The 26,949-nt window shown below is 38.8% G+C and overlaps 1 protein-coding gene across 1 annotated transcript in view; it reads right to left on the reverse strand.

Moving 5' to 3' along the window:
• The window catches only part of LOC112232097 (transcription factor RFX4), a 33,830-nt gene extending 18,028 nt beyond the window's left edge, over window positions 1–15,802 (reverse strand). The window contains exons 1-6 of the mRNA XM_024398898.2: window positions 15,564–15,802; window positions 13,183–13,269; window positions 12,588–12,648; window positions 5,493–5,616; window positions 2,604–2,665; window positions 1,971–2,184 (exon numbers count right to left, since the gene is read on the reverse strand). Coding sequence (XP_024254666.1) covers window positions 1,971–2,184; window positions 2,604–2,665; window positions 5,493–5,616; window positions 12,588–12,648; window positions 13,183–13,269; window positions 15,564–15,606 — 591 coding nt within the window. The 5' untranslated portion in view covers window positions 15,607–15,802. The remainder of the gene's footprint in view (window positions 1–1,970; window positions 2,185–2,603; window positions 2,666–5,492; window positions 5,617–12,587; window positions 12,649–13,182; window positions 13,270–15,563) is intronic.
• Window positions 15,803–26,949: the final 11,147 nt, after the last annotated feature.

Consider the following 26,949-nt stretch of genomic DNA (forward strand, 5'->3'; position numbering starts at 1 on the left):
AACAGGTTTTTAGAAATGTTTGCAATTGTATAAACATTTTTTTAACTGAAATTACATATACATAATTATTCAGACCCTTTACTCAGTACTTTGTTGAAGCACTTTTGGCAGCGATTACAGCCTTGAGTCTTCTTGGGTATGATTCTACAGGCTTGGCACACCTGTATTTGGGGAGTTTCCCCCATTCTTTTCTACAGATTCTCTCAAGCTCTATCAGGTTGTATGGGGAGCATCGATGCACAGCTATTTTCAGGTTTATCCAGAGATGTTCAATCAGGTTCAAGTCCGGGCTCAGGCAGGGCCACTCAAGGACATTCAGAGACTTGTCCTGAAGCCACTCCTGTGTTGTCTTGGCTGTGTGCTTAGGGTCGTTGCCCTGTTGGAAGGTGAACCTTCGCCTCAGTCTGAAGTTCTGAACACTCTGGAACAGATTTTCATCAAGGTTCTCTCTGTACTTTTCTCCAGTCATCTTTCCCTTGATCCTGACTAGTATCCCAGTCCCTGCCGCTGAAACACATCCCCACAGCATGATGCTGCCACCACCATGCTTCACCGTAGGGATGGTGCCAAGTTTCCTCCAGATGTAACATTTGGCATTCAGGCCAAAGAGTTCAATCTTGGTTTCGTCACTCCAGAGAGTTTTGTTTCTCATGGTCTGAGAGTGCTTTAGGTGCCTTTTGGCAAACTCTAAGCGGGCTGTCATGTGCCTTCCGTCTGGCCACTCTACCATAAAGGCCTGAGTGGTGGAGTGCTGCCGAGATGGTTGTCTTTCTGGAAGGTTCTCCCATCTCCCAGCTCTGTTAGAGTGACCATTGTGTTCTTCGTCACCTCCCTGACCAAGGCCAAACTGATTGCTCAGTTTGGCCGGGGGGCCAGCTCTCAGAAGAGTCTTGGTGGTTTCAAATTTCTTCCATTTAAGAATGATGGAGGCCACTGTGTTCTTGGGGACCTTCAATGCCACAGAAATGTTTTGATACCCTTCCCCAGATCTGTGTCAGAGCTCTACGGACAATTCCTTTGAACCTCATGGCTTGGTTTTTGCTCTGACATGCATTGTCAACTGTGGGACCATATACAGACAGGTGTGTGCCTTTCCAAATCATGTCCAATCAATTGAATTTACCCCAGGAGGACTCCAATCAAGTTGTAGAAGCATCTCAAGAATGATCAATAGATACAGGATGCACCTGAGCTCAATTTCGAGACACATAGCAAAGGGTCTGAATACTTATGTAAATAAGGTATTTCTTTTAAAAATGTTGTCTAAATGTTTTTGCTTTGTCATTATGAGGTATTGTGTGTAGATTGAGGGGGGAAATTATTTAATCAATATTAGAATAAGTCAGTAACGTAATAAAATGTGAAAAAGTCAAGAGGCTTGACTGCTTTCTTAATGTACTCTAAATGCATGGCAATAACGTGGTCCAAGTCGGTAACACAATTCTACTTATCAAAGGGACATACTGTTTCTTAGTGACTTTCTTAGTGAATGACCAGGATGCTGCTTCAGTTAGGATATATTCTAATCGGGGAACTGGATTCAACTACAATATTTATACGGCAGCTAGTGTTTTCAAGTGATATAATACACAAAGGGATTGATACAAAAAACAAGACAATAAATCCCTTCCAAGAGCCTCAGCAGCAATAAATACCTGCAACAGGTCCCACGCCAAAACTATGTTACATAAAACCAGCTTTAGAGATCAGCAACTCACAAACCATTGAAAATGATGACCCCCTCTTTTAAAAGCAGGACAGCTAGAGCTTGTCCTTTGTCCCGCACTGGATCTTATTATCTCCCCACAAGATTAAGAGTTAGTGAGAAGCCAGAAACATATAAATCCTCAAGGTCCTTCTTCTCTTAAGTGAACTCAGTGAAGGTCCGGGGCAGATAAAAGGAGAGAGCCAGAGGGTACGAGAGGAACGAAAGAGGAGGGGGTTGTGGGACGTTTTAGAGTCCTGTTTACCTTCTCTTCTGACAGACTGGCGGGCAGATTTAGGTCTTTGACATTTGGAAAGTCTGGCAGGAGCGTCCCCAGTTTGGAGCGTGGTGAATACGCCACTGTTTGCTTGGTGACCTCCTTCTTGCCAGTCTCGTTCACCCACGCCGCCCCCTTCTTGGAATACATCACATCGTAGTACTGGGAACTCTCCTTCACAGCGATGCCATAGTAGTGGTACCTTTAGGGAATAGTTGTTAGAGATGTGTATAAATGGAAAATAAAGTTTTCACAGTCATCTTTTCTTGCTGTGGATTTATTTGACCAACATTTCCACTAAAGAGCCTTAATCTGGGTGTGAGGGTGTGGCAGGTCATCATAGGATTTTGAGGGGTTGCATCCTCAAATAGTGAAGAGTACTGGCTTGAAGAATCCTTAAAAGCAGGCTCTCACTCTTCACTATCTCCATCCAACTATCATTCTCCAATACTGAGTATTTTTTCATTGAAAGGTTGAGCTTTTAACTTTCATCATACAAAACAATGGTGTTTCTCTTGAATTAATGAAAAAAATACGAAAACCAATGTGCACAAAGAAGGACATGACAGCTCATGCATTGAGGAATTTTGATCATAAAAGTAGAAAACAACATTGACTTACTTTGACTGTCCCCTGGTCCCCAGTCTTCTTGTGGTTAGTTGTGGAAACTGTTGTCTAATAATCTGTTAGAATCAGAGAATTTTGAAGTGTATCAATTATTTTTCCTCTGCAACAGGTCCCACGCCAAAACTATGTTACATAAGATGAGATTGTGAGATTGTGTGAGATTCTTCATGCTTTTTGATGTGTATATCCTCCATGTAAAGCACCTATTAAAAATGCATTATCACTCTTGACAGGATATCACACTGTAGATGTAAAGGAAGAGATACACTAAAAGGACAACTCAAGAAAAAAGTCCACAATTTCCTCAGCTAGCGGCTGAAGTAACAACCCCATCCAGAATTATTGATATTCTTGTACAGCTCAAAGAATGACAGGAAAATCCATATTGAACATATCAATGAATCAAGTGAAAGTATCTCAAATGTTTTGGGTTAGTATCTGTTTAATGAGGTCTGTTCTAGATGTGAAGAGCTGTGAAGTTCCCAGAGCCTTAACCCCAGGGAGGTCTGTATTGGAGAAAAAGGCTTTGGGAACCATAATTTTTTTTTTACATGTTCAGGGGTATTATTTTTATATATATATTAAAAACCTCTACAAAATCTCTCCCCTCCCCCTCTTTCTTTTTGTCCATGAGATTGGCTCCTTGGTTCAGCTCCTGGTGCAGAAACTTTAGCAAACAGTGGAGCTTTCCATTGTGTGGGGTGAAAAAAGAGGCCAAGCTGTGAAGTTTCTGTCAGGACCCGCTTGATAAATGAGCAGACAGGGAGGCAGCCCAGGCCCTTGCTCGTTTTTTTGTCCCGAATCAATGAAGCCTTCCTAAAGGACACCCCACACTGCTCCAGCCACTGATCTAACATTCCGCAACATCTCACCCTTCCAGATTTCCTTTAATTACACATTAATCCAGGCCCCTTCTCTTTTTCAATATCCTCCGACAGGAGCTGGGGAGGGATGGGGTGGGGGAGTGGGATGAGGATGGGGCTGGGGGTCAGGGTCCGGGTGTTCGGGGTGGCTGGGAGTAGGTGGGTAAACGGGCGTCTCTGGGTTTCGGGAACAGAGGCGAGCATGTTTACTCTAGCTGTGTAATCAGTCCAGTAGTTTTCAGAGGAACCATCAGTGGGCTGTTCCGTTGGCTCTCAATAACTACAGTACTTTCGGAAAGTATTCAGACCCCTTGACTTTTTCCACATTTTGTTAGGTTAGGTTGTTATTATAAAATTCATTAAATTGTTTTTCCCCCCTCAACATCTACACACAATACCTAATAACAACAAAGCAAAAACAGGTTTTAAGAAATTGTTGCTAATTTATATATATTAAAAAAACTGAAATATTACATTTACAGAGGTATTCTGACCCTTTACTCAGTACTTTGTTGAAGCACCTTTGGCAGCGATTACAGCCTTGAGTCTTCTTGGGTATGACGCTATAAGCTTGGCACACGTGTGTGTATTTGGGGAGTTTCTCCCATTCTTCTCTGCAGATCCTCTCAAGCTCTGTCAGGGTGGATGGGGAGCGTTGCTGCACAGCTATTTTCAGATCTCTCCAGAGATGTTTGATCAAGTTTAAGTCCGGGATCTGGCAGGGCCACTCAGAGACTTGTCCTGAAGCCACTCCTGCGTTGTCTTGCCTGTGTGCTTTAGGGTCGTTGTCCTGTTGGAAGGTTTCCTCCAGATGTGACGCTTGGCATACAGGCTAAAGAGTTCAATCTTGGTTTCATCACACAAGATAATCTTGTTTCACATGTTCTGAGAGTCTTTAGGTGCCTTTTGGCAAACTCCAAGTGGGCTGTCATGTGCCTTTTACTAAGGCGTGGCTTCCATCTGGCCACTATACCATAAAGGCCTGATTGGTGGAGTGCTGCAGAGATGGCTGTCCTTCTGGAATGTTCTCCCATCTCCACAGAGGAACTCTGGTGCTCTGTCAGAGTGACCATCGGGTTCTTGGTCACCTCCCTGACCAAGGCCCTTCTCCCCCGATTGCTCCGTTTGGCCAGGTAGCCAGCTCTAGGAAGAGTCTTGGTATTTCCAAACTTCTTCCATTTAAGAATGTTGGAAGCCACTGTATTTTTGGGGACCTTCAATGCTGCAGACATTTTTTGGTACCCTTCCCCAGATCTGTGCCTCGACACAATCCTATCTCGGAGCTCTACGGACAATTCCTTTGACCTCATGGCTTGGTTTTTGCTCTGACATGCACTGTCAACTGTGGGACCTTATATATACAGGTGTTTGCCTTTCCAAATCATGTCCAATCAACTGAATTTAGCACAGGTGAACTCCATTCAAGTTGTAGAAACATCTCAAGGATGACCAATGGAAACAGGATGCATCTGAGCTCAATTTTCAGTCTCATAGCAAAAGGTCTGAAAACGTATGTAAATGTGGTATTTTAGTTTTTAGTTTTTAATAAATTAGCAACAATGTCTAAAAAACGTGTTTTTGTTTTGTCATTATGGAATATTGTGTGTAGATTTTTGAGGATTTTTATTTATTGAATCTATTTTAGAATAAGACTGTAACATAACAAAATGTGGAAAAAGTCAAGGGGTCTGAATACTTCCCGAAGGCACTGTACATGTCGATATTACTTTGCAAATATACCGTTACAAGCCATGAGACTGATTTACATACACAATCAGTAAGCATGCTATTCAATGCTATTTATTTCCCCTTTCATGTTTTACTATTGTCTATGAAGAAGATAGTTCTGAAAGATGGTAACCTTCCTACGCAGGTATAGCCTACTGCACCAATGGGGCTATTTCACTTTCTCTTTCTGTGAAGTATTATGTTCACAACATTAGTTTGGGCTAAACCAAGCAGGCCCTCCTAAGTTTATTGTTAAACTGGTCAGTGACGGGTTCAGAGTGCTGTGTCCTACCTTCCCAAAGCTGGCGGCATTGACAGGCTGTGTGTCGTGCTTCTCACAGAAGTCCAGGTAGTGCATGTAGAGAGCACTGCGGGGGATACAAACCCCTTCTGCAATCTCATAGTTCTCCTCCAGCCTGTAGGTGAAAAGCAGACCTGTCAGTCAATCCCCCCCTAATACCATGGACTTCTTACCGACCTCAAAGACATCTTTAGTCTGGCATCTACTGTATTTACCGGCATCCAAATAAAGTGTTACCCAGTTTACTCTTCAGTCAAGGGAAGGTTATTTTCTAGTGGACCATATTAGATGAATAATCTAACCTAAATTAGGAGCTGCTTTGCGAAATTACATGTGGATTTATTTTTTAACATCTGGGAAAGACGGAACTACAACCATCATTTCAAAGCATAATATCTCTACTGTATAACATAATATCTCTACTGTATAGCATAAATACTCTACTGTATAACATAATATCTCCACTGTATAGCATAAATACTCTACTGTATAGCATAAATACTCTACTGTATAACATAATATCTCTACTGTATAGCATAAATACTCTACTGTATAGCATAAATACTCTACTGTATAACATAATATCTCCACTGTATAGCATAAATACTCTACTGTATAGCATAAATACTCTACTGTATAACATAATATCTCTACTGTATAGCATAAATACTCTACTGTATAGCATAAATACTCTACTGTATAACATAAATACTCTACTATATAACATAATATCTCTACTGTATAGCATAAATACTCTACTGTATAACATAATATCTCCACTGTATAGCATAAATACTCTACTGTATAACATAATATCTCCACTGTATAGCATAAATACTCTACTGTATAGCATAAATACTCTACTGTATAACATATTATCTCCACTGTATAGCATAAATACTCTACTGTATAGCATAAATACTCTACTGTATAACATAATATCTCTACTGTATAGCATAATATCTCTACTGTATAGCATAAAAACTCTACTGTATAACATAATATCTCCACTGTATAACATAAATACTCTACTGTATAGCATAATATCTCTACTGTATAGCATAAATACTCTACTGTATAACATAATATCTCCACTGTATAAAATAAATACTCTACTGTATAACATAATATCTCTACTGTATAGCATAATATCTCCACTGTATAACATAAATACTCTACTGTATAGCATAATATCTCTACTGTATAGCATAAATACTCTACTGTATAACATAATATCTCCACTGTATAGCATAAATACTCTACTGTATAGCATAAATACTCTACTGTATAACATTATATCTCCAAAGTATAGCATAAATACTCTACTGTATAGCATAAATACTCTACTGTATAACATAATATCTCCACTGTATAGCATAAATACTCTACTGTATAGCATAAATACTCTACTGTATAGCATAATATCTCTACTGTATAGCATAAATACTCTACTGTATAACATAATATCTCCACTGTATAGCATAAATACTCTACTGTATAGCATAAATACTCTACTGTATAGCATAAATACTCTACTGTATAACATAAATACTCTACTGTATAGCATAAATACTCTACTGTATAACATAATATCTCCACTGTATAGCATAAATACTCTACTGTATAGCATAAATACTCTACTGTATAGCATAAATACTCTACTGTATAACATAAATACTCTACTGTATAGCATAAATACTCTACTGTATAGCATAATATCTCCACTGTATAGCATAATATCTCTACTGTATAGCATAATATCTCTGTATAGCATAAATCTCTACTGTATAGCATAATATCTCACTGTATAGCATAATATCTCTACTGTATAGCATAAATACTCTACTGTATAACATAATATCTCCACTGTATAGCATAAATACTCTACTGTATAACATAATATATCTACTGTATAGCATAATATCTCCACTGTATAGCATAATATCTCTACTGTATAGCATAATATCTCTACTGTATAGCATAATATCTCCACTGTATAGCATAATATCTCTACTGTATAGCATAAATACTCTACTGTATAACATAATATCTCCACTGTATAGCATAAATACTCTACTGTATAGCATAAATACTCTACTGTATAACATAATATCTCCACTGTATAGCATAAATACTCTACTGTATAGCATAAATACTCTACTGTATAACATAATATCTCTACTGTATAGCATAATATCTCCACTGTATAGCATAATATCTCTACTGTATAGCATAATATCTCTACTGTATAGCATAATATCTCCACTGTATAGCATAATATCTCTACTGTATAGCATAAATACTCTACTGTATAACATAATATCTCCACTGTATAGCATAAATACTCTACTGTATAACATAATATCTCTACTGTATAGCATAATATCTCCACTGTATAGCATAATATCTCTTCTGTATAGCATAATATCTCTACTGTATAGCATAATATCTCCACTGTATAGCATAATATCTCTACTGTATAGCATAAATACTCTACTGTATAACATAATATCTCCACTGTATAGCATAAATACTCTACTGTATAGCATAAATACTCTACTGTATAGCATAAATACTCTACTGTATAACATAATATCTCCACTGTATAGCATAAATACTCTACTGTATAGCATAAATACTCTACTGTATAGCATAAATACTCTACTGTATAGCATAAATACTCTACTGTATAACATAAATACTCTACTGTATAGCATAATATATCCACTGTATAGCATAAATACTCTACTGTATAGCATAAATACTCTACTGTATAACATAAATACTCTACTGTATAACATAATATCTCCACTGTATAGCATAAATACTCTACTGTATAGCATAAATACTCTACTGTATAGCATAAATACTCTACTGTATAGCATAAATACTCTACTGTATAACATAATATATCTACTGTATAGCATAAATACTCTACTGTATAACATAATATCTCCACTGTATAGCATAAATACTCTACTGTATAGCATAAATACTCTACTGTATAGCATAAATACTCTACTGTATAACATAATATCTCTACTGTATAGCATAAATACTCTACTGTATAACATAATATCTCCACTGTATAGCATAATATCTCTACTGTATAACATAATATCTCTACTGTATAGCATAAATACTCTACTGTATAACATAATATCTCTACTGTATAACATAATATCTCCACTTTATAGCATAATATCTCTACTGTATAGCATAAATACTCTACTGTATAGCATAATATCTCTACTGTATAACATAATATCTCCACTGTATAGCATAATATCTCTACTGTATAACATAATATCTCCACTGTATAGCATAATATCTCTACTGTATAACATAATATCTCCACTGTATAGCATAATATCTCTACTGTATAGCATAAATACTCTACTGTATAGCATAAATACTCTACTGTATAGCATAATATCTCTACTGTATAACAAAATATCTCCACTGTATAGCATAATATCTCTACTGTATAGCATAAATACTCCACTGTATAGCATAAATACTCTACTGTATAGCATAAATACTCTACTGTATAACATAATATCGCTACTGTATAACATAATATCTCCACTGTATAGCATAATATCTCTACTGTATAGCATAAATACTCTACTGTATAGCATAATATCTCTACTGTATAACATAATATCTCTACTGTATAGCATAAATACTCTACTGTATAACATAATATCTCTACTGTATAACATAATATCTCCACTTTATAGCATAATATCTCTACTGTATAGCATAAATACTCTACTGTATAGCATAATATCTCTACTGTATAACATAATATCTCCACTGTATAGCATAATATCTCTACTGTATAACATAATATCTCCACTGTATAGCATAATATCTCTACCGTATAGCATAAATACTCTACTGTATAGCATAAATACTCTACTGTATAACATAATATCTCTACTGTATAGCATAAATACTCTACTGTATAACATAATATCTCCACTGTATAGCATAATATCTCTACTGTATAGCATAAATACTCTACTGTATAGCATAAATACTCTACTGTATAGCATAATATCTCTACTGTATAGCATAAATACTCTACTGTATAGCATAATATCTCTACTGTATAGCATAATATCTCTACTGTATAGCATAAATACTCTACTGTATAGCATAACATCTCTACTGTATAACATATTACCTCTCTGTATAGCATAAATACTCTACTGTATAACATAATATCTCTACTGTATAGCATAAATACTCTACTGTATAGCATAATATCTCTACTGTATAACATAATATCTCCACTGTATAGCATAATATCTCTACTGTATAACATAATATATCCACTGTATAACATAATATCTCCACTGTATAGCATAATATCTCTACTGTATAGCATAAATACTCTACTGTATAGCATAAATACTCTACTGTATAGCATAATATCTCTACTGTATAACAAAATATCTCCACTGTATAGCATAATATCTCTACTGTATAGCATAAATACTCTACTGTATAACATAATATCGCTACTGTATAACATAATATCTCCACTGTATAGCATAATATCTCTACTGTATAGCATAAATAATCTACTGTATAGCATAATATCTCTACTGTATAACATAATATCTCTACTGTATAGCATAAATACTCTACTGTATAACATAATATCTCTACTGTATAACATAATATCTCCACTGTATAGCATAATATCTCTACTGTATAACATAATATCTCCACTGTATAGCATAATATCTCTACTGTATAACATAATATCTCCACTGTATAGCATAATATCTCTACCGTATAGCATAAATACTCTACTGTATAGCATAAATACTCTACTGTATAACATAATATCTCTACTGTATAGCATAAATACTCTACTGTATAACATAATATCTCCACTGTATAGCATAATATCTCTACTGTATAGCATAAATACTCTACTGTATAGCATAATATCTCTACTGTATAGCATAAATACTCTACTGTATAGCATAATATCTCTACTGTATAGCATAAATACTCTACTGTATAGCATAATATCTCTACTGTATAGCATAATATCTCTACTGTATAGCATAAATACTCTACTGTATAGCATAACATCTCTACTGTATAACATATTACCTCTCTGTATAGCATAAATACTCTACTGTATAACATAATATCTCTACTGTATAGCATAATATCTCTACTGTATAGCATAATATCTATACTGTATAGCATAATATCTATAGTGTATAGCATAATATCTCTACTGTATAGCATAATATCTCTACTGTATAGCATAATATCTCTACTATATAGCATAATATCTATAGTGTAGAGCATAAATAATCTACTGTATAGCATAATATCTCTACTGTATAGCATAAATACTCTACTGTATAGCATAATATCTCTACTATATAGCATAATATCTATAGTGTATAGCATAAATAATCTACTGTATAGCATAATATCTCTACTGTATAGCATAAATAATCTACTGTATAGCATAAATACTTAACCATACTAAGCATTAAAACATGCGTGAAGAGCTTAAAAGTGCTATAATACACTTATCGGTTGTGATCAATCACTCTTAGTAGCATACATGTAATACAATTCAGGATGATTAAAAAAAGTTATTTTGAACTTCTCATGAACATAAAATGAACTGTCTGCTATTACTCATAGGTATCAAGAGGCTATGTACACCTGTATTTTAAGTGCAAAAGAAAGCAACAACTATTATTTCATCTGTCCTATTACAGAGCAGTGTTAAATAAGAACATTTCACAGGAATACTCAATATTATGACTCATGAACACCTCCCTCAAGCAATAAACCAAAACAAAAAGGACCATTTCAGGAGTGAGATGAAAATGGGAAATTCCCTCACTGCTGTTGAAATGTGAATGACTGTGTAATCCCTGGGGATTTACAACGCTCCTCTATATTCCCATAGACCAGGTATATCTAGCTAAATATGAACGTTTGAACATCTTGAAGAACAATCTGGCCTTATTGGCCATGTACTCTTATAATCTCCATCTGGCACAGCAAGAAGAGGACTGGCCACCTCTCAGAGCCTGGTTCCTCTCTAGGTTTCTTCCTAGGGTTCTGCCTTTCTAGGGAGTTTTTCCTAGCCACCGTGCTTCTACATCTGCATTGCTTGCTGTTTGGGGTTTTAGGCTAGGTTTCTGTATGGCACCTTATGACATTTGCTGATGTAAAAAGGGCTTTATAAATACATTTGATTGATTGAACACTACACAAACCAACCCGCTTCAACCACAGTGGCCTGAAAATGACTGATAAACACATATTCACCACCCTTCAAAAAATGACATCTCCAACAAACAGACCGATCAAGTGTTTTCACCATTGTGTTTTCACCAGAAGGAATGAAATATCAGGTACAGACAACAAATAATTAAACGAAGGAGAATGTCTTGACATAGTCAGCTTACTGTTTTAGTTGTGTCTAATGAATACTATTCCCTTCTGATCATAAAAGGTGCAACTACACACGTCTCTGGTCCTATGAATTGCATGAAAATATTTATATTTTTGTGAAAAAGCCATTATACTAATTAACCCATCCTTCCAGCCCAACAGCTGCATCCATGTCATATTGTAAATGTAAACTGTAAGCGCCCTTACAATGCTCACCAAAGCTGATAAATTGATAGTTCGCTTCTTAAAAGGTGCTGTTTAATGTTACAATTATGTCCTTCATCTTTACATGATTACATTTTATAGGCCACTACATGAGAAGACTGTATACTGTATATATCCTCAAACATATTTTTGCAAACAATATAAGAACAAAATAGGGAAATGCACTTGTTAATTTGATCAACAAACAAAAAGCTAAATTGCAAATGCATCAAATAATACAAAATAAATGTGCAGAATAGTTCATGCATGGAGAACATTGAATTAACATTACATCTCTAGAATTACAGCTTTAGGACAAAACAACATTATGCAAATCTGATTGGATTTTGTTGGACCAAGTTCCATACTTTCACCAAAAAGTAGATAATGAAATAAACAGGTCAGGAAAGAGGTAAATATACGAACACTTACCATTGTAGGGTAGCTGGTGTTGAATGTGGTTTAGATGCCCTGTTGTTTTCTTTCTCCTCATCTTTCACAGACAAAAAAGGGATGTGTCAACTATTTTCAACCATCACACCTCTTCAATTAAGTACCTAGCCAGCACAATATAACATTTTAATAAATAACCAGTTGCTGTGAATAAAAATGGTAAAATTTCAAATTAAATCTAAACTGATCAAGGCCAGACAAAAGATTGATGCTTGATGCAGTACACAACTAAAAAAGTGAGTTTCTCTTTTTATGCAACTATTCTACTCTGCAACAATCACCAATATTATGATTATGATAATCAGTGGATTATCACGGACATTTGTTATTGACACGTTTTGTGAATAAATTTGTGTGCTTTATTTGAACAAATTCCAATCCTACAAGTGCACTGACTTTTGCCATATTTTGCGCATCTTATTATTGCGCACCTTTTTATAGCAAATATCAATTTAATCAATAGCACTCTTAATTTAGCCCCATGACAATAGATTATTTCAAGAGATATTTATCCATTGCTTTATGAGTTGGAGTAAAAAATACAACATTAAAGCGTTATACAGTCACTGCTTACTTTCGTCATTGGACGTATTCCCCAGGGACGTGTGGCTGGAACACCGCTTGCTCTCGTTCTCGTTGAGGCATCTTTCAATCCAGCTCTCTAGAAAAAGGCAAGATGGCCCACAGATCAAGGGAAAGCCTACAGAAATGTACAATTGTAGGTTTCTTTCAGTAGCCCATGTGAGGATGAATTATTTATTCATTTGCGCTATGGCCCATCAAAATGTGGCAACAATTGGGTGGTCAGATGTGTCCAATATTTTGTTAGCCTACTCTATTGTCCCTAATCAATATCGGGCCTATTTCAAAATGTGGTTCACAAAAAAAGTTATCTCAATAAATCACAATCTAACAATCAGGTTTGTTTATCAAAAGTTGACTTTGCTTAAAGCTGCAGCTGCAACAGGTGTCCTTTTTATACCTAAATTTTAAGTCACATTTTGCCAAATGCAAAAAAAGGCCAAAGACTCAGTCTAGCTCACGTCTCACAGTGCACAACCAGTTGCATATCACTGCCTACACACACTCATTTGGTAACCTAATGTGACAGAAAATTCGACTACAATCTATTGTTGGGGCCTAGCGCAGTTGTGCTTCTATTTGAAATGTTTTCACCAACACTGCAGGAATCATTCATTGTTCTTGATGGGACTACAAGCGCGCACACTTGCCCAATTGAGTCCGCGCTCATTGCTAGAGCAGCCTCGCGACACAGAGGCCTTTGTCCCATTCTAATTTCTACTTAGAAATAGCTCAACTGGTGTCCTTTCTTGGGACAGAAACACTTCTAATATTTCTCGTAGTCCTGTAGATCCTGTTGCCCGCATGACAACAATCACCATAGTAGCAGTTGCCAGGTTTGACTGTTGGCAAGGCAACCTGTTCCATCCCATCAGAAGGGGTTGGAGAAGAGGTCATGGAAATAGAAAAGTTAGAGACTCCGAACTAAAAGGATAAATGAACATTTGGTTGATGAGTGGCACGCGCTGTTACAATAAATAGCCTAAGACATGAGCTAGAATGGTTTATCTCATGAATAAAATCAAACGTGTAGGCTATGCCTAATTTATCTTTGATCTTTGCAATGCCCTCATATTCTATAGCCTTAGGCCAGGCATTCGTTTTTAATTGTAAGAACAGAACAGTATGATAAGGCTGCCTGACATTGTTTACAACGAGAACACGTGCTGTCATCAGGTCCATCAAGTTTAAAGGAATTATCAAATTAATAAACAAAAATAATCATTATTGTCATCATCATAATTATTTATAATAATATCACCATCATTACATCACATTACATTACATCATTACAATTAATACCAGTACATTATTAGACTGACGTGTAACTTATTTACATGTATTGTGCACTAGACTAGCTGATACTTTAAAATGTTTCCCCAATCATTGATGAAGTTAGTCCACTGAGGTGAAAATAATTCTCCATTGTAGCACTGATCCTTGGGTTGTAATTGAATCATTTGCCATGAGCACAGATAAAGTAGAGCTCTAAATAATTGGATTAAATTCGATCAACGGGCTAAACGGATCTCTGATAATTTTATAGGCACACTCTTTCATGTTAACCAACTCCCCACCAGACAGCGAATTACCATAAACAGCAGGGGGAAAAACTCCCCGACGATTATAAAGTAAAGTAAATAAACGAGTCGAATAAAATTAAGGATGACGTTAGATTAAGAGCACAATTAGAAAAACGCATAGCTAAAGCCGCAACATTCATTCTAACTAATTATAGCCTACATCTGCATATTATGGCTGTTACTTATAATCGCCTTATTTTAACATTTTAAGAGCCCACTTTTCAGAACAACAATACGTTTACCATAAATATTTAGTTTTTGATATTACATCGAATTTACTTTAGGCTGATTCTTGGGTCATGCCGTGCGACTTTATCCTGCTGCGGGCGACTGGCCGCTTATTTCAGAAGTTGTTTGCAAGAAGCAGGTGCATCACAGGCTACAAGCGCCTCGAAGGCTTGGAAGATACTTTTTTCCCAAAGAAATTGAAAACTTTTAGGAATCCTGCTGTAAAGTTGCTGAATGTAGTCTAATAGTTGACGTTTCATTCATGCTCCTTAATCAATGTTTAGGCACAAAATAAATGGCCTAATGTCATTCCATAATCAAACCACCCCTAAAACCTGCTTTTTGTTGGTATATATTTGTCATGAGTTAATGGCACAAAACCACAATGTATCTTTTGTTGACTTCTTAAAGAAACTAAAATCTAACACATGGCTCTAAACTGGCTGTTTAGAAAGTCACAAATTCCCAGGGGCCCAGTGGCTATAGTGATCCACAACAGAAAGTGGTTCCCCATGCATCCTGATAAGGCAAGTCTGCAGTGTTGCAGGACAGGATGACCAACCTGTGGAATCCATATCAGGCTCCTCCAGCAGCCCACAATGCATCCTCTTCCCATCAACGGCACACTGGCTCCTCCAAGAAAATGGCTCTGTGCACGTCTCCCCCTCCTCAGTAGGTTTCCTCTTGTCTAGCTCCGTGTCTCCGTGACCACTGCCTATCCGTGGCAGGAGATGGTGAGGCTCTGGGCTCTGCCGAGAGAGGGGTGGTGTTGGTGGTGAGGGGAGGTGGTGGTGGGGGAGAGGGAGGGGGGGGTAGAGACTCCAGAAATCCAGCGGGGGAAAGCCAGACCCGTCAAAATGTTTGCTGATGTTTCATGGGAAAGGGTCTGATTTTATAGGAGCCCTGATGGGGACATGTCATTGATAGGCTCAGAAGGCTGATGAATGGCCTCAAGTCAGATGGGGATGTGGCAAGGCTCACTGGAAGTCTTTTGTGGGGCTGCTTTGAATAAGAAAGGCTCCCTCCCCAAGAAAAAAAGAGGCTTAGATCTATGCAATCCTAGCACTGTGGCCTCCCCGTCTTCCATTATAGCATTTAATACGTTTTTATACCCCCCCACCCTGGTCCTACACACACACACAAACCCACCGCCTCCTCCACCCCTCTTATTTAAAGTCCGAGATCCCATGAACACTTGTTGGCCCGTTTCTGAACTTTTTTGATGTCTGTCTTCCTCCATTGGCCATGGGAACTGCAACATGACCATTGCTACTATATATTTTTTCTCCACACATTCCAATCACTTTCTTATTTCAAAACACCCACTTTACTATGATGCCTTTATAAAAAAAAATTACAATGTTGCCTAGTCTAAAATGGCACAAGTGCGAACTTTGTAGGGGGGGGTAATTTCCCCCATCTCCCCCTCTCCTTGAGGCAACCTTATTTTAGTGTGCCTCGGAGGAGAGCACTGGCCACAAAGGGAGGAAGTTGGGAGGGCTCTGATGGAGTGCCTGTGAGCTGGAGAAGGGAAAGCTGTGATTAGAATATGAATAGAACCACAGGAGAAGGGGGAGAGGGGGAGTGAGGAGAAAGGGGGATTATGGCTGAATTACTCCCCACCACACTGCTCTTCTTCAGAGTTGCCAGTGCACAGGCGTAGGGACACTGTCAATGTTGGTGCTCTTACCATGCGTCCAGGACAGTTGGGAAAGAACACGTGGTGTCCATGAGAGTACAGGTCATACATGAGACACTGACTGACATGCAGCACAACACTATACAGTGCATTCGGAAAGTATTCAGACCCCTCAACTTTTTCCACACTTTGTTACGTTACAGCCTTATTCTAAAATCAATTCATCTGCACATAATACCCCATAATGACAAAGCAAAAACAGTTTTTGAAAGTTTTGCTAATTTACAAACAACCAAAATTATGGAAATATCTCATTTACATAACTATTCAGACCCTTTACTCAGTACTTTGTTGAAGGACCTTTGGCAGCAATTACAGCCTTGAGTCTTCTTGGGTATGACGCTACAAGCTTGGCACACCTGTATTTGTGGAGTTTCTCCCATTCTTCTCTGTAGATCCTCTCAAGCTCTGTCCGTTTGGAAGGGGAGCGTCGTTAGACAGCTACTTTCAGGTCTCTCCAGAGATGTTCAATCGGGTTCAAGTCCGGGCTCTGGCTGGGCCACTCAAGGAGACTTGTCCCGAAGCCACTCCTGGTTTGTCTTGGCTGTGTACTTAGGGTCATTGTTCTGTTGGAAGGGGGTCCTGATCTGTCTGGAGCAGGTTTTCATCAAGGGTCTCTGCACTTTGCTCCGTTCATCTTTCTCTCAATCCTGACTAGTCTCACAGTCCCTGTCACTGAAAAACATCCCCATGAAGAAAGACACTTATGACTCTAACCCAGTAATTTGTCACATTATTAGGATCTGGAAACAGATGAGGTATTTTCTTAACATACCCACTGTTTACATTGACAGCCCAATTTGCCTGAATCATGCTTTCCACCCTGCATTGGATGATATGGTGTTTTCACAGTGGAGGGAGAGGGGCTCACAACAATCAGTAACTTATACATGGATGGTCATTTAGCTTCATTTCAACAATTACAGGGTAAGTTTAACATGGCAGCAACACATACCTCAAAATCAGGAATTTCTTAAGGACACATATCCCACAGTATCGGATTAAGCCAAATAATCCTACATTAGATAGCCTGATCCCTGTCAAAACCCATTCAAAAGGGTCAGTCCCTAGACTGTATGATGTGCTACAGACCCACATAGAGGTATCCACAGACCCTATTAAAAGGGCTTGGGATCAGGAACTTAGTTCAGAAATCTTAGATGAGGACTGGGTAGAAGCTCTCAGGAATATAAACCACAGTTCAGTGAATGCCAGACACAACCTTGTTCAGTTTAAAATATTAAAATATTTCCAGACACCTCACCACTGTGTGAGAGGTACAAGCAGGATGAGGGAACTTTTGAACAACTTATTTTGGACATGTCCTAAATTACATGCCTTCTGGGCTTTCATTTTTGATTACTAATCTAAAGCCTTTGATAAAGTTATAGCCCCAGACCAATTGATCACTCTGTTTGGTACATTTGATGGGAATAATCAGGAAGTGGAGTACAGCTGTCTCTCTTTGTACTCTATTAGCCAAAAGACTCATATTACAACTAGCTTTGAAATTAGGTTACAGGATTTAGGGAATGTCATTTATATGGAACCGATTTGATACAATACCTCCAATAGAAGTCCAATGTTTTACAAAATATGGCAGCCGATACTGGATAAATGGTCTATTCCCCCTTCATAACTGGGTTGATGATCTGCTGCTACTCTGTGTTGTACTCCACTCAACACTTATTTGTGGTTTAACTACACTGCTTGTAATGACTATATGCTGTCTTCTTATAAAATGTACCACCTAATAGGATTTTGTTTATTATTGTGTGTGAGTTAAAAATGGTTTTGTACTCTAAATTTGCCATCCAATTCAACACTACAATGAATGTCAATGTTTGTATCTCTGTCTTCTTTTTTTATTGGAAAATACTAAATATACTAAATATATTATATGTGTTTAAACATCTCCACATGCTGCCACCATCATGCTTCACCGTAGAGATGGTTCACCTCCCTGACCAAGGCCCTTCTCCCCCAATTGTTCAGTTTGGTTGGGCGGCCAGCTCTAGGAAGAGTCTCGGTGGTTCCAAACTTCTTCCATTTAAGAATGATGGAGGGCACTGTGTTCTTGGGGACCTTCAATGCTGCAGAATCTTTTTGGTACCTTCCCCAGATCTGTGTCTCGACACAATCCTATCTCGGAGCTCTACGGACAATTCCTTCAACCTCATGGCTTGGTTTTTGCTCTGACATGCACTGTCAACTGTGAGACCTTATATACAGTAGACAGGTGTTTGCCTTTCCAAATCATGTCCAATCAATTGAATTTAGCACAGGTGAACTCCAATCAAGTTGTAGAAACATCTCAAGGATGATCAATGGAAACCTGAGCTCAATTTCGAGTCTCATAGCAAAGGGTTTGAATATGTATATAAATAAGTTATTTCTGTTTTTCATTTGTGTACATTTGTAAAAAAATCCTCAAACCCTGTTTTTGCTTTGTCATTATGGGGTATTGTGTGCAGATTGACGAGGATATTTATTTATTTATTTAATTAATTTAAAATATATATATATATATTTAATAAGGCTGTAACGTAACAAAATGTGGAAAAAGTCAAGGGGTCTGAATACTTTCCGAATGCACTGTACAAATAGCTCTACAGAACACACAGCTCAGGATGTGTATAGATCCCAGACACTCTATACGTGAGTTACAACACAATAGTATATGAAGCAAAACCGCTTTGTATGTACAGACAATCTATGGGATCACAGATCTCCAAGTAATCCACATGACAGTATAAGGACTATAGAAACCCATTGTCTAATCAATGTATGTACTTATAGTCTGCATTCAATCACAGCCATTGAGTGAATTTCTGCTCGGTCAGCAGTCTGTTCTGATGTGAGAATAGGAACTGGATCCCCAATAAATAACCCATTAGCAATAAGTAACTCCTAATTAAGGTGTCTACAAGAGCCCGTACAAGGCTGCAGCATTGTCAGAACATCCTAGGACAGCCTAACACATCCACATCAAACGGGCCCAGAGAATGGGTCCCGGGAAGCTACGGCCCCAAATGAGGATCTAATTAATTTTAGTTTAAAAAAGAAACAAGGATGCGGGGTCTTGTCTCTCCCTCCGCAGACATCCTTTTCCCATCCTGCCCGTCACTGGCTCATTAGAGCCTCATTAGCTAGGACAGGTGCAGCCGCCCCAAAAGAGCCCACTCTACCCTCCACGTCGTCCTACTGATGTGCGCTGCTTTTGTCCAATCAAAGAGCTCCAATACAGCTTTGTGGGTGGGGGCATGCTTTGAGCTGTGTATTGGTGGTGTTAAAGCTTTGGAGTGAAAGGGGAAAGAGGATGACACAAAATAGCCTTTTTTCTGCTGTCAATGTATTACTGTGTTGCGGTAACACAATCAGAGAAGGATAATACCTTTCTTTAGCGTTCATACACTGAACACGTCTTCAGCAGTGTTTGGTATTCAGTGTGAAGTGTCCAACTTATCTACCCACACATGTTGGGTCATCGTGTGTCTCTGAAATGTAAATGGATTTGTCTTCACTGTTCTGTTAACATCAGTAAAAAAAAAGACTGCTAAATGATATTATCCAATTCTCATTTCTACTGTAGCTTTTATTGATGAATCATGGCCATATTTTAGTGTTCAAATTACAAAAACACTTCAAATGTCATTTCCAATATACATTCAAGATTAGTTTTGTTGATGTATTTTTCAACAATGTCTTGATCAACTATTTGACAAGTCGTTCTCAGGTCCACAACAAAAATTTTAAATGAAAAAATAAATAAACATTAAATAATATGTGTTGTTTATTATGTACACAAAAAGGGTGAAAAGCACAAATGTAGCTAAACATACATTCAAAACTCTTGAAATGTTTTAGAAATATAAAAATAATATATGTATTTTTTTAACAAAAGCCAACTAAAAATTGTATACCAGTATCCCACTTGCAGTAGCCTTCATTTGGCTATTTTTGCAAACAACTGCTTTTTGTATGCTTTGGCATTTAACTCATTATCATCAGGGTTCGTACATAGAGTGGCAAGTCAAATTCAAGGACTTTCAAGTACCTTTTCCAGCACTAATATTTATTTTCAAAGACCATATATTGGTAATAGTTCCTATTATGCAATTGTTTCTAGTCGCCAACAGATGGCAGTCACAACATCATGAAAAAAACAACAACTTACTATTCAAGTTCTACTCAATAATACATGTTTCACTACTTATTTACTACATACATGACTGGTAAGTCAGGACAGATGTTGACTGATTCCCATATATGAACTGTATCTACATATATGAACTGAAACTAAGTAAAAACTTTGAAATTGTTGCATGTTGCATTTATAGTTTTGTTCAGTTTACATAATATTAAATTGTCTTTATACTAAAATTGTCTTTACATTTCACAAAATTTTAGGTCCCACAGACTGTCCCAACACATTATTAATGTGTTTGAAAAGATTAGGCTCTGTCAGGGGACCATATGAAAATTTTAGGGGACCCCACATGGGTTCCGGACCCCAAGTTCGGGAACCACTGTACTACTACCCTCTCTCCCTGCTTGCTTCAATGCTTCCTCTCTATGTGTAGCTCCTTTGCCTCCTTCATTGCAGCCTGACTCACCATTGTCTGTCTCACTACTCTCTAAAAAGAAAATGTATTTTGTTATGAGAATTTATAAGCCCATCTTTTGATTATAGCTAGCTTAATTTCAGTCATCTGCTCCTGCTGAGGTCAGGCTCCGTTCAACGTTAGCTTCTAACTTCATCCTTCTAGTTTCCTGCTGGACAGAGTGGTGAATTAATGCGCTGCTAACGAGGCAAATCCGGGGAGCAGGCGAACATAACGAGCATACATGAATCAATCATTCATGATTCCACTCTCTCGCAGAGGAAGGCGTGATTAGAAACCTGTCTGAAAATTGGGAGCCTTGTATCATTTTCTGATAAACTATAGCCATTCCATTATTGTAACAGTGCTATAGTATTTCCTAAAACATTATATTGACAGTTGTCAATTTGAATATTCAATGTTGCTTGTTGTCCTTCTCACAGTTCTAGCTCCACCCTCTGTCAGTTCATCTCCATCTCACCCTTTTTATACTCTTGTCCACCAGCCGGCTTTCCCTCTCAGTCGAACCCTATATGTGGTAGCGATTAGCCTGGGCATGAGGTTACTCGTATCATGCTAGTTTAAGGCGGGGGGCAATGTTCATGGACTGCAGCTCCTGGGCTGTTTGCAGGCGTAGGGGATCCGCAACGAGAACATGTGACAAGAGGACTTACAGTACTGGCACCTGGAATAGAGAGAGGGAGAGAGACAGGGGAGTGAGGGGCCTCTATAATACTGTTTAACAGAGGATAGAAAAGGTGCTTAGTTCAGTCTACTGGTCTTTGCATAAACAACCTTTACATCTGATTAAAGGGAAACATCAGGATTTTGGCATTGAGGCCCTTTATCTACTTCCCCAGAGTCAGATGAACTCATGGATACCATTTTTATGTCTCTGTGTCCAGGATGAAGGTAGTTTTGCTAGCGTTCTAGTAGATACCCATAGACTTCCAGTCATTGCGCTAATGCTAGTTAGCATTGGCTCACAAAACTACCTCTAACTTCCTTCATACTAGACACAGATACATAAAAATGTTGACAAAATCCCAAAGTATCTATTTAAGTCAACTGGTTATGCTAATCACATTCAGAGCAGACACACACACATCACATACTTTGATGGTTGTAAGCACAGTAAAAATCTGCAGCTGCAATACCAGGAAACTGAACCTTGGGTATCAAGTTCGATTCTAACTACCATTCTCCGGTATTACAGATGGACTAAAAAGGACACTCACCACACAGAATATCCCAACAGGCCACACTGGCCGCACACATCCACCTCGAAGGCATCACTGGAGATCATAAGGCGCTCCAGCGGAAGCATGCTGGCCCCGTAGCCAGGTCAGGTATGGCTTGAGGATGACTTTCTGTACTTAACGGAAAAATATTAAATTGAAGTGTCAATATGACTCAATGGAGTACAATACTGTAATATTGGATAGGGAAGGTATCATACAACCACAGCCATGTAGACCTTTAAGGAGCTCTAGTATTGTTACATCACCAACAGCTTGAGAAAAGGTGCTAACATGGCGTTCTGTGTAAAAGTTGGCCAAACTCTGTATATGGTTCTGCACATAACATTCCTGGGTTTATCTGACCTGGTGATCACAGCTCTGGTTCTGCGGGCTCTGGCATGCATCTGGCATGCATCTGGCATGCATCTGGCATGCATCTGGCATGCATCTGGCATGCATCTGGCATGCATGTGCTTCAACTTCTGATAATACACTGGTCCAAATATAGGCCTCAATTGGCTCTCTGAAGGAGAGAACACAAGACCATCCAATTCTAGGGCTTACAGCTAGATCAATGTTTGTCAATGCTGGAACTGGGGACACAGAGGGGTAAATATATATATTGTTTTGCCCTAGAACTCACCTGATTCAAATTAAAGGCCTGATGTTGAGTTGATTAATTGAATCAACTGTGTTAGTTCTGGGGCAAAAACTAAAATGTACACCCCTTTGGGTCCCCAGGACCAGAACTGAGAAACACTGAGCTAGAGAATGGCTATAATACTGTAGAATACTGTTAAATTAGTGGCCACAGAAGTCATGTCCGTAGCCATAGTGTAATGCTCATACGTGACATATACATTCTTAAATACAACTAGCAGGTTCAATCGGACTGAACAATGTGCTCACCAATGTTTCACTTATCAAACAGTCTGGTTTAACCAGGCTGACATACAACACTCCTCCATTCCATGTCTTTAATTCAAAATTTGTTTACAAAGTGATGCTAGAGGTGATGTAGTCCTTGCCCTGGTAGTTGTACCCCTTAGCGGATCAGGTCCTCACACACAGCCTTCACCTTGATGCCACCGAAGGCGGTGCGGTAGTGGAACCTTCCATCCAGCACCCCTGCTTTCCCAGCCAGCAGCTTGATCAGCTTCCCCACCTGGTGGAGGAGACATGCTATTCAATAGGCACCAAACTGGACAAAACACTGACTGAAATAGGGAGGGACAACCTGAATAAAATCCATCAATAAATTGTTGTTTGCAAAATGTTTTGCAATAGTGTGCCCTAATGAATATCTCCCAGGAGACAGGTCACGCCATCCTTCAACTCATCACAATCCATTTCAAAACAATACATACAAAACCAGTCAAAAGTTGACACACCTACTTATTCAAGGTTTTTCTTCAATGTAGCCACCTTTTGCCTTGATGACAGCTTTGCACACTCTTGGAATTCTCAACCAGCTTCACCTGGAATGCTTTTCCAACAGTCTTGAAGGAGTTCCCACACATGCTGAGCACTTGTTGCCTGCCTTTCTTTCACTCTGCGGTCCAACTCATCCCAAACCATCTCAATTGGGTTGAGGTCGGGTGATTGTGGAGGCCAGGTCATCTGATGCAGCACTCCATCACTCTTCTTCTTAGTCAAATAGCCCTTACACAGCAAGAAGGTGTGTTGGGTCATTGTCCTGATGAAAAACAAATGATACTCCCACGATGCACAAACCAGATGGGGTGGCGTATCGCTGCAGAATGCTGTGGTAGCCATGCTGGTTAAGTGTGCCTTGAATTCTAAATAAATCACTGACAGTGTCACCATCAAAACACCTCCACACCATCACACCTCCTCCTTCATGCTTCATAGTGGAAACCACACATGCAGAGATCATCAGTTCATCACCTACTCTGCGTCTCACAAACATGGCGGTTGGAACCAAAAATCTCAAATTTGGACTCATCAGACCAAAAGACAGATTTCCGCCGGTCTGATGTCCATTGCTTGTGTTTCTTGGCCCAAGCAAATCTCTTCTTCTTATTGTTGTCCTTTAGTAGTGGCTTCTTCTTTCAATTTCGACCATGAAGGCCTGATTCACGCAGTCTCCTCTGAACAGTTGATGTTGAGATGTGTCTGTTACTTCAACTCCGTGAAACATTTATTTGGCTGCAATTTCTGAGGCTGGTAACTCTACTGAACTTATCCTCTGCAGCAGAGGTAACTCTGGGTCTGCCTTTCCTGTGGCGGTCCTCATGAGAGCCAGTTTTATCATGACATTTGATGGTTTTGCGACTGTACTTCAAGAAATGTTCCGCATTGACTGACCTTCATGTCTTAAAGTAATGATGGACTGTCGTTTCTCTTTGCTTATTTGAGCTGTTATTTCCATAATATGGACTTGGTCTTTTACCAAAAAGGGCTATCCTCTGTGTACCACCCCTATCTTGTCACAACACAACTGATTGGTTCGAACGCAATAAGAAAGAAATAAAGAAAGAAATTCCACAAATGAACTTTTAACAAGGCATACCTGTTAATTGAAATGCATTCCAGGTGACTAGCTCATGAAGCTGGTTGAGAGAATAACAAAAGTGTGCAAAGCTGTCATTAAATCACATTTATTTATAAAGCCCTTCTTACATCAGCTGATGTCACAAAGTGCTGTACAGAAACCTAGCCTAAAACCCCAAACAGCGAGCAATGCAGGTGTAGAAGCACGGTGGCTAGGAAAAACTCCCTAGAAAGGCCAAAACCTAGGAAGAAACCTAGAGAGGAACCAGGCTATGAGGGGCGGCCAGTCCTCTTCTGGCTGTGCCGGGTGGATATAACAGAACATGGCCAAGATGTTCAAACATTCATAGATGACCAGCAGGGTCAAATAAGAATAATCACAGTGGTTGTTGAGGGTGCAACAGGTCAGCACCTCAGGAGTAAATGTCAGTTGGCTTTTCATAGCCGATCATTCAGAGTATCTCTACCACTCCTGCTGTCTCTAGAGAGTTGAAAACAGCAGGTCTGGGACAGGCAGCACGTCCGGTGAACAGGTCAGGGTTCCATAGCCACAGGCAGAACAGATTAAACTGGAGCAGCAGCGTGGCCAGATGGACTGGGGACAGCAAGGAGTTATCAGGCCAGGTAGTCCTGAGGCATGGTCCTAGGGCTCAGGCCCTCCGAGAGAGAGAAATAGAGAGAGAATTAGAGAGAGCATACTTAAATTCACACAGGACACCGGATAAGACAGGATAAGTACTTCAGATATAACAAACTGACCCTAGCCCCCCGACACATAAACTACTGCAGCATAAATACTGGGGGCTGAGACAGGAGGGGTCGGGAGACACTATGGCCCCGTTCGACGATACCACCGGCCAGGGCCAAACAGGCAGAATATAACCCCACTCACTTTGCCAAAGCACAGCCCCCAACCACTAAAGGGATATCTTCAACCACCAACTTACCATCCAATGCCGAGTATAGCCTACAAAGATCTCCGCCACGGCACAACACAAGGGGGGGGCACTAACCCGGACAGGAAGATCAAGGCAAAGGGTGGCTACTTTGAATTTGTTTTTTAATTTTTTAATTTGACTAGGCAAGAATCTCAAATATAAAATATATTTTGATTTGTTTAACACTTTGTTGGTTACTACATGATTCCATATGTGTTATTTCATAGTTTTGATGTCTTCACTACTATTCTACAATGTAGAAAATAGTACAAATAAAGAAAACCCCTGGAATGAGTAGGTGTGTCCAAACTTTTGACTGGTACTGTACATGCTGTGTACAAAATGGGATGATAATGAACTAAACCTTGATGTTTAAGATGAGATGAAAGTACAGCAGCAATTACAATCAGTGGTGGAAATGTTAACTGCTCTATAACACAACTCGCTAAACAGTCAACAGGCCTACTGGTTCAGTGGTTTATGCCCTTGTATTAATGAGACAAATGTATAACAGGCTAACCAGTGTGCATTTTCTAGATAATCAATAACAGTGATTGATCAATTAAGTGCCAGAGAGAAAAGTAAATTCAGCATGAGTTTTGCTGTTGAGGGTAATGTACGGTGCAACCCCTACTCCAGACCATTCCACTGAAAAGCAGTAGCCATCACTAAGGTCACAGGAAGGAAGACCTCTGACTTTAGCACACATGATCATCCTCTCTGGCCAAACATTGCTGTGTCCTGTCCATGACAACCTCAGACAACACTAGCCAATAATAAGGAACCACTCTCTCAAAAAGACGAATCAAATTGAACTGGATCTAAAACAACGTAAGTGTAACAGAGACTGTGAGTACACTGACAGATCAAAGGCTGGGACATGTGTAATGCTGCTGAACAGTTCACACCTTTATATCAAATAAATACCATTGCAACATATGACAAAGGTTTC

Source organism: Oncorhynchus tshawytscha, linkage group LG06 (assembly GCF_018296145.1).
Source record: "Oncorhynchus tshawytscha isolate Ot180627B linkage group LG06, Otsh_v2.0, whole genome shotgun sequence".
Classification (NCBI taxonomy): Eukaryota; Metazoa; Chordata; class Actinopteri; order Salmoniformes; family Salmonidae; genus Oncorhynchus; species Oncorhynchus tshawytscha.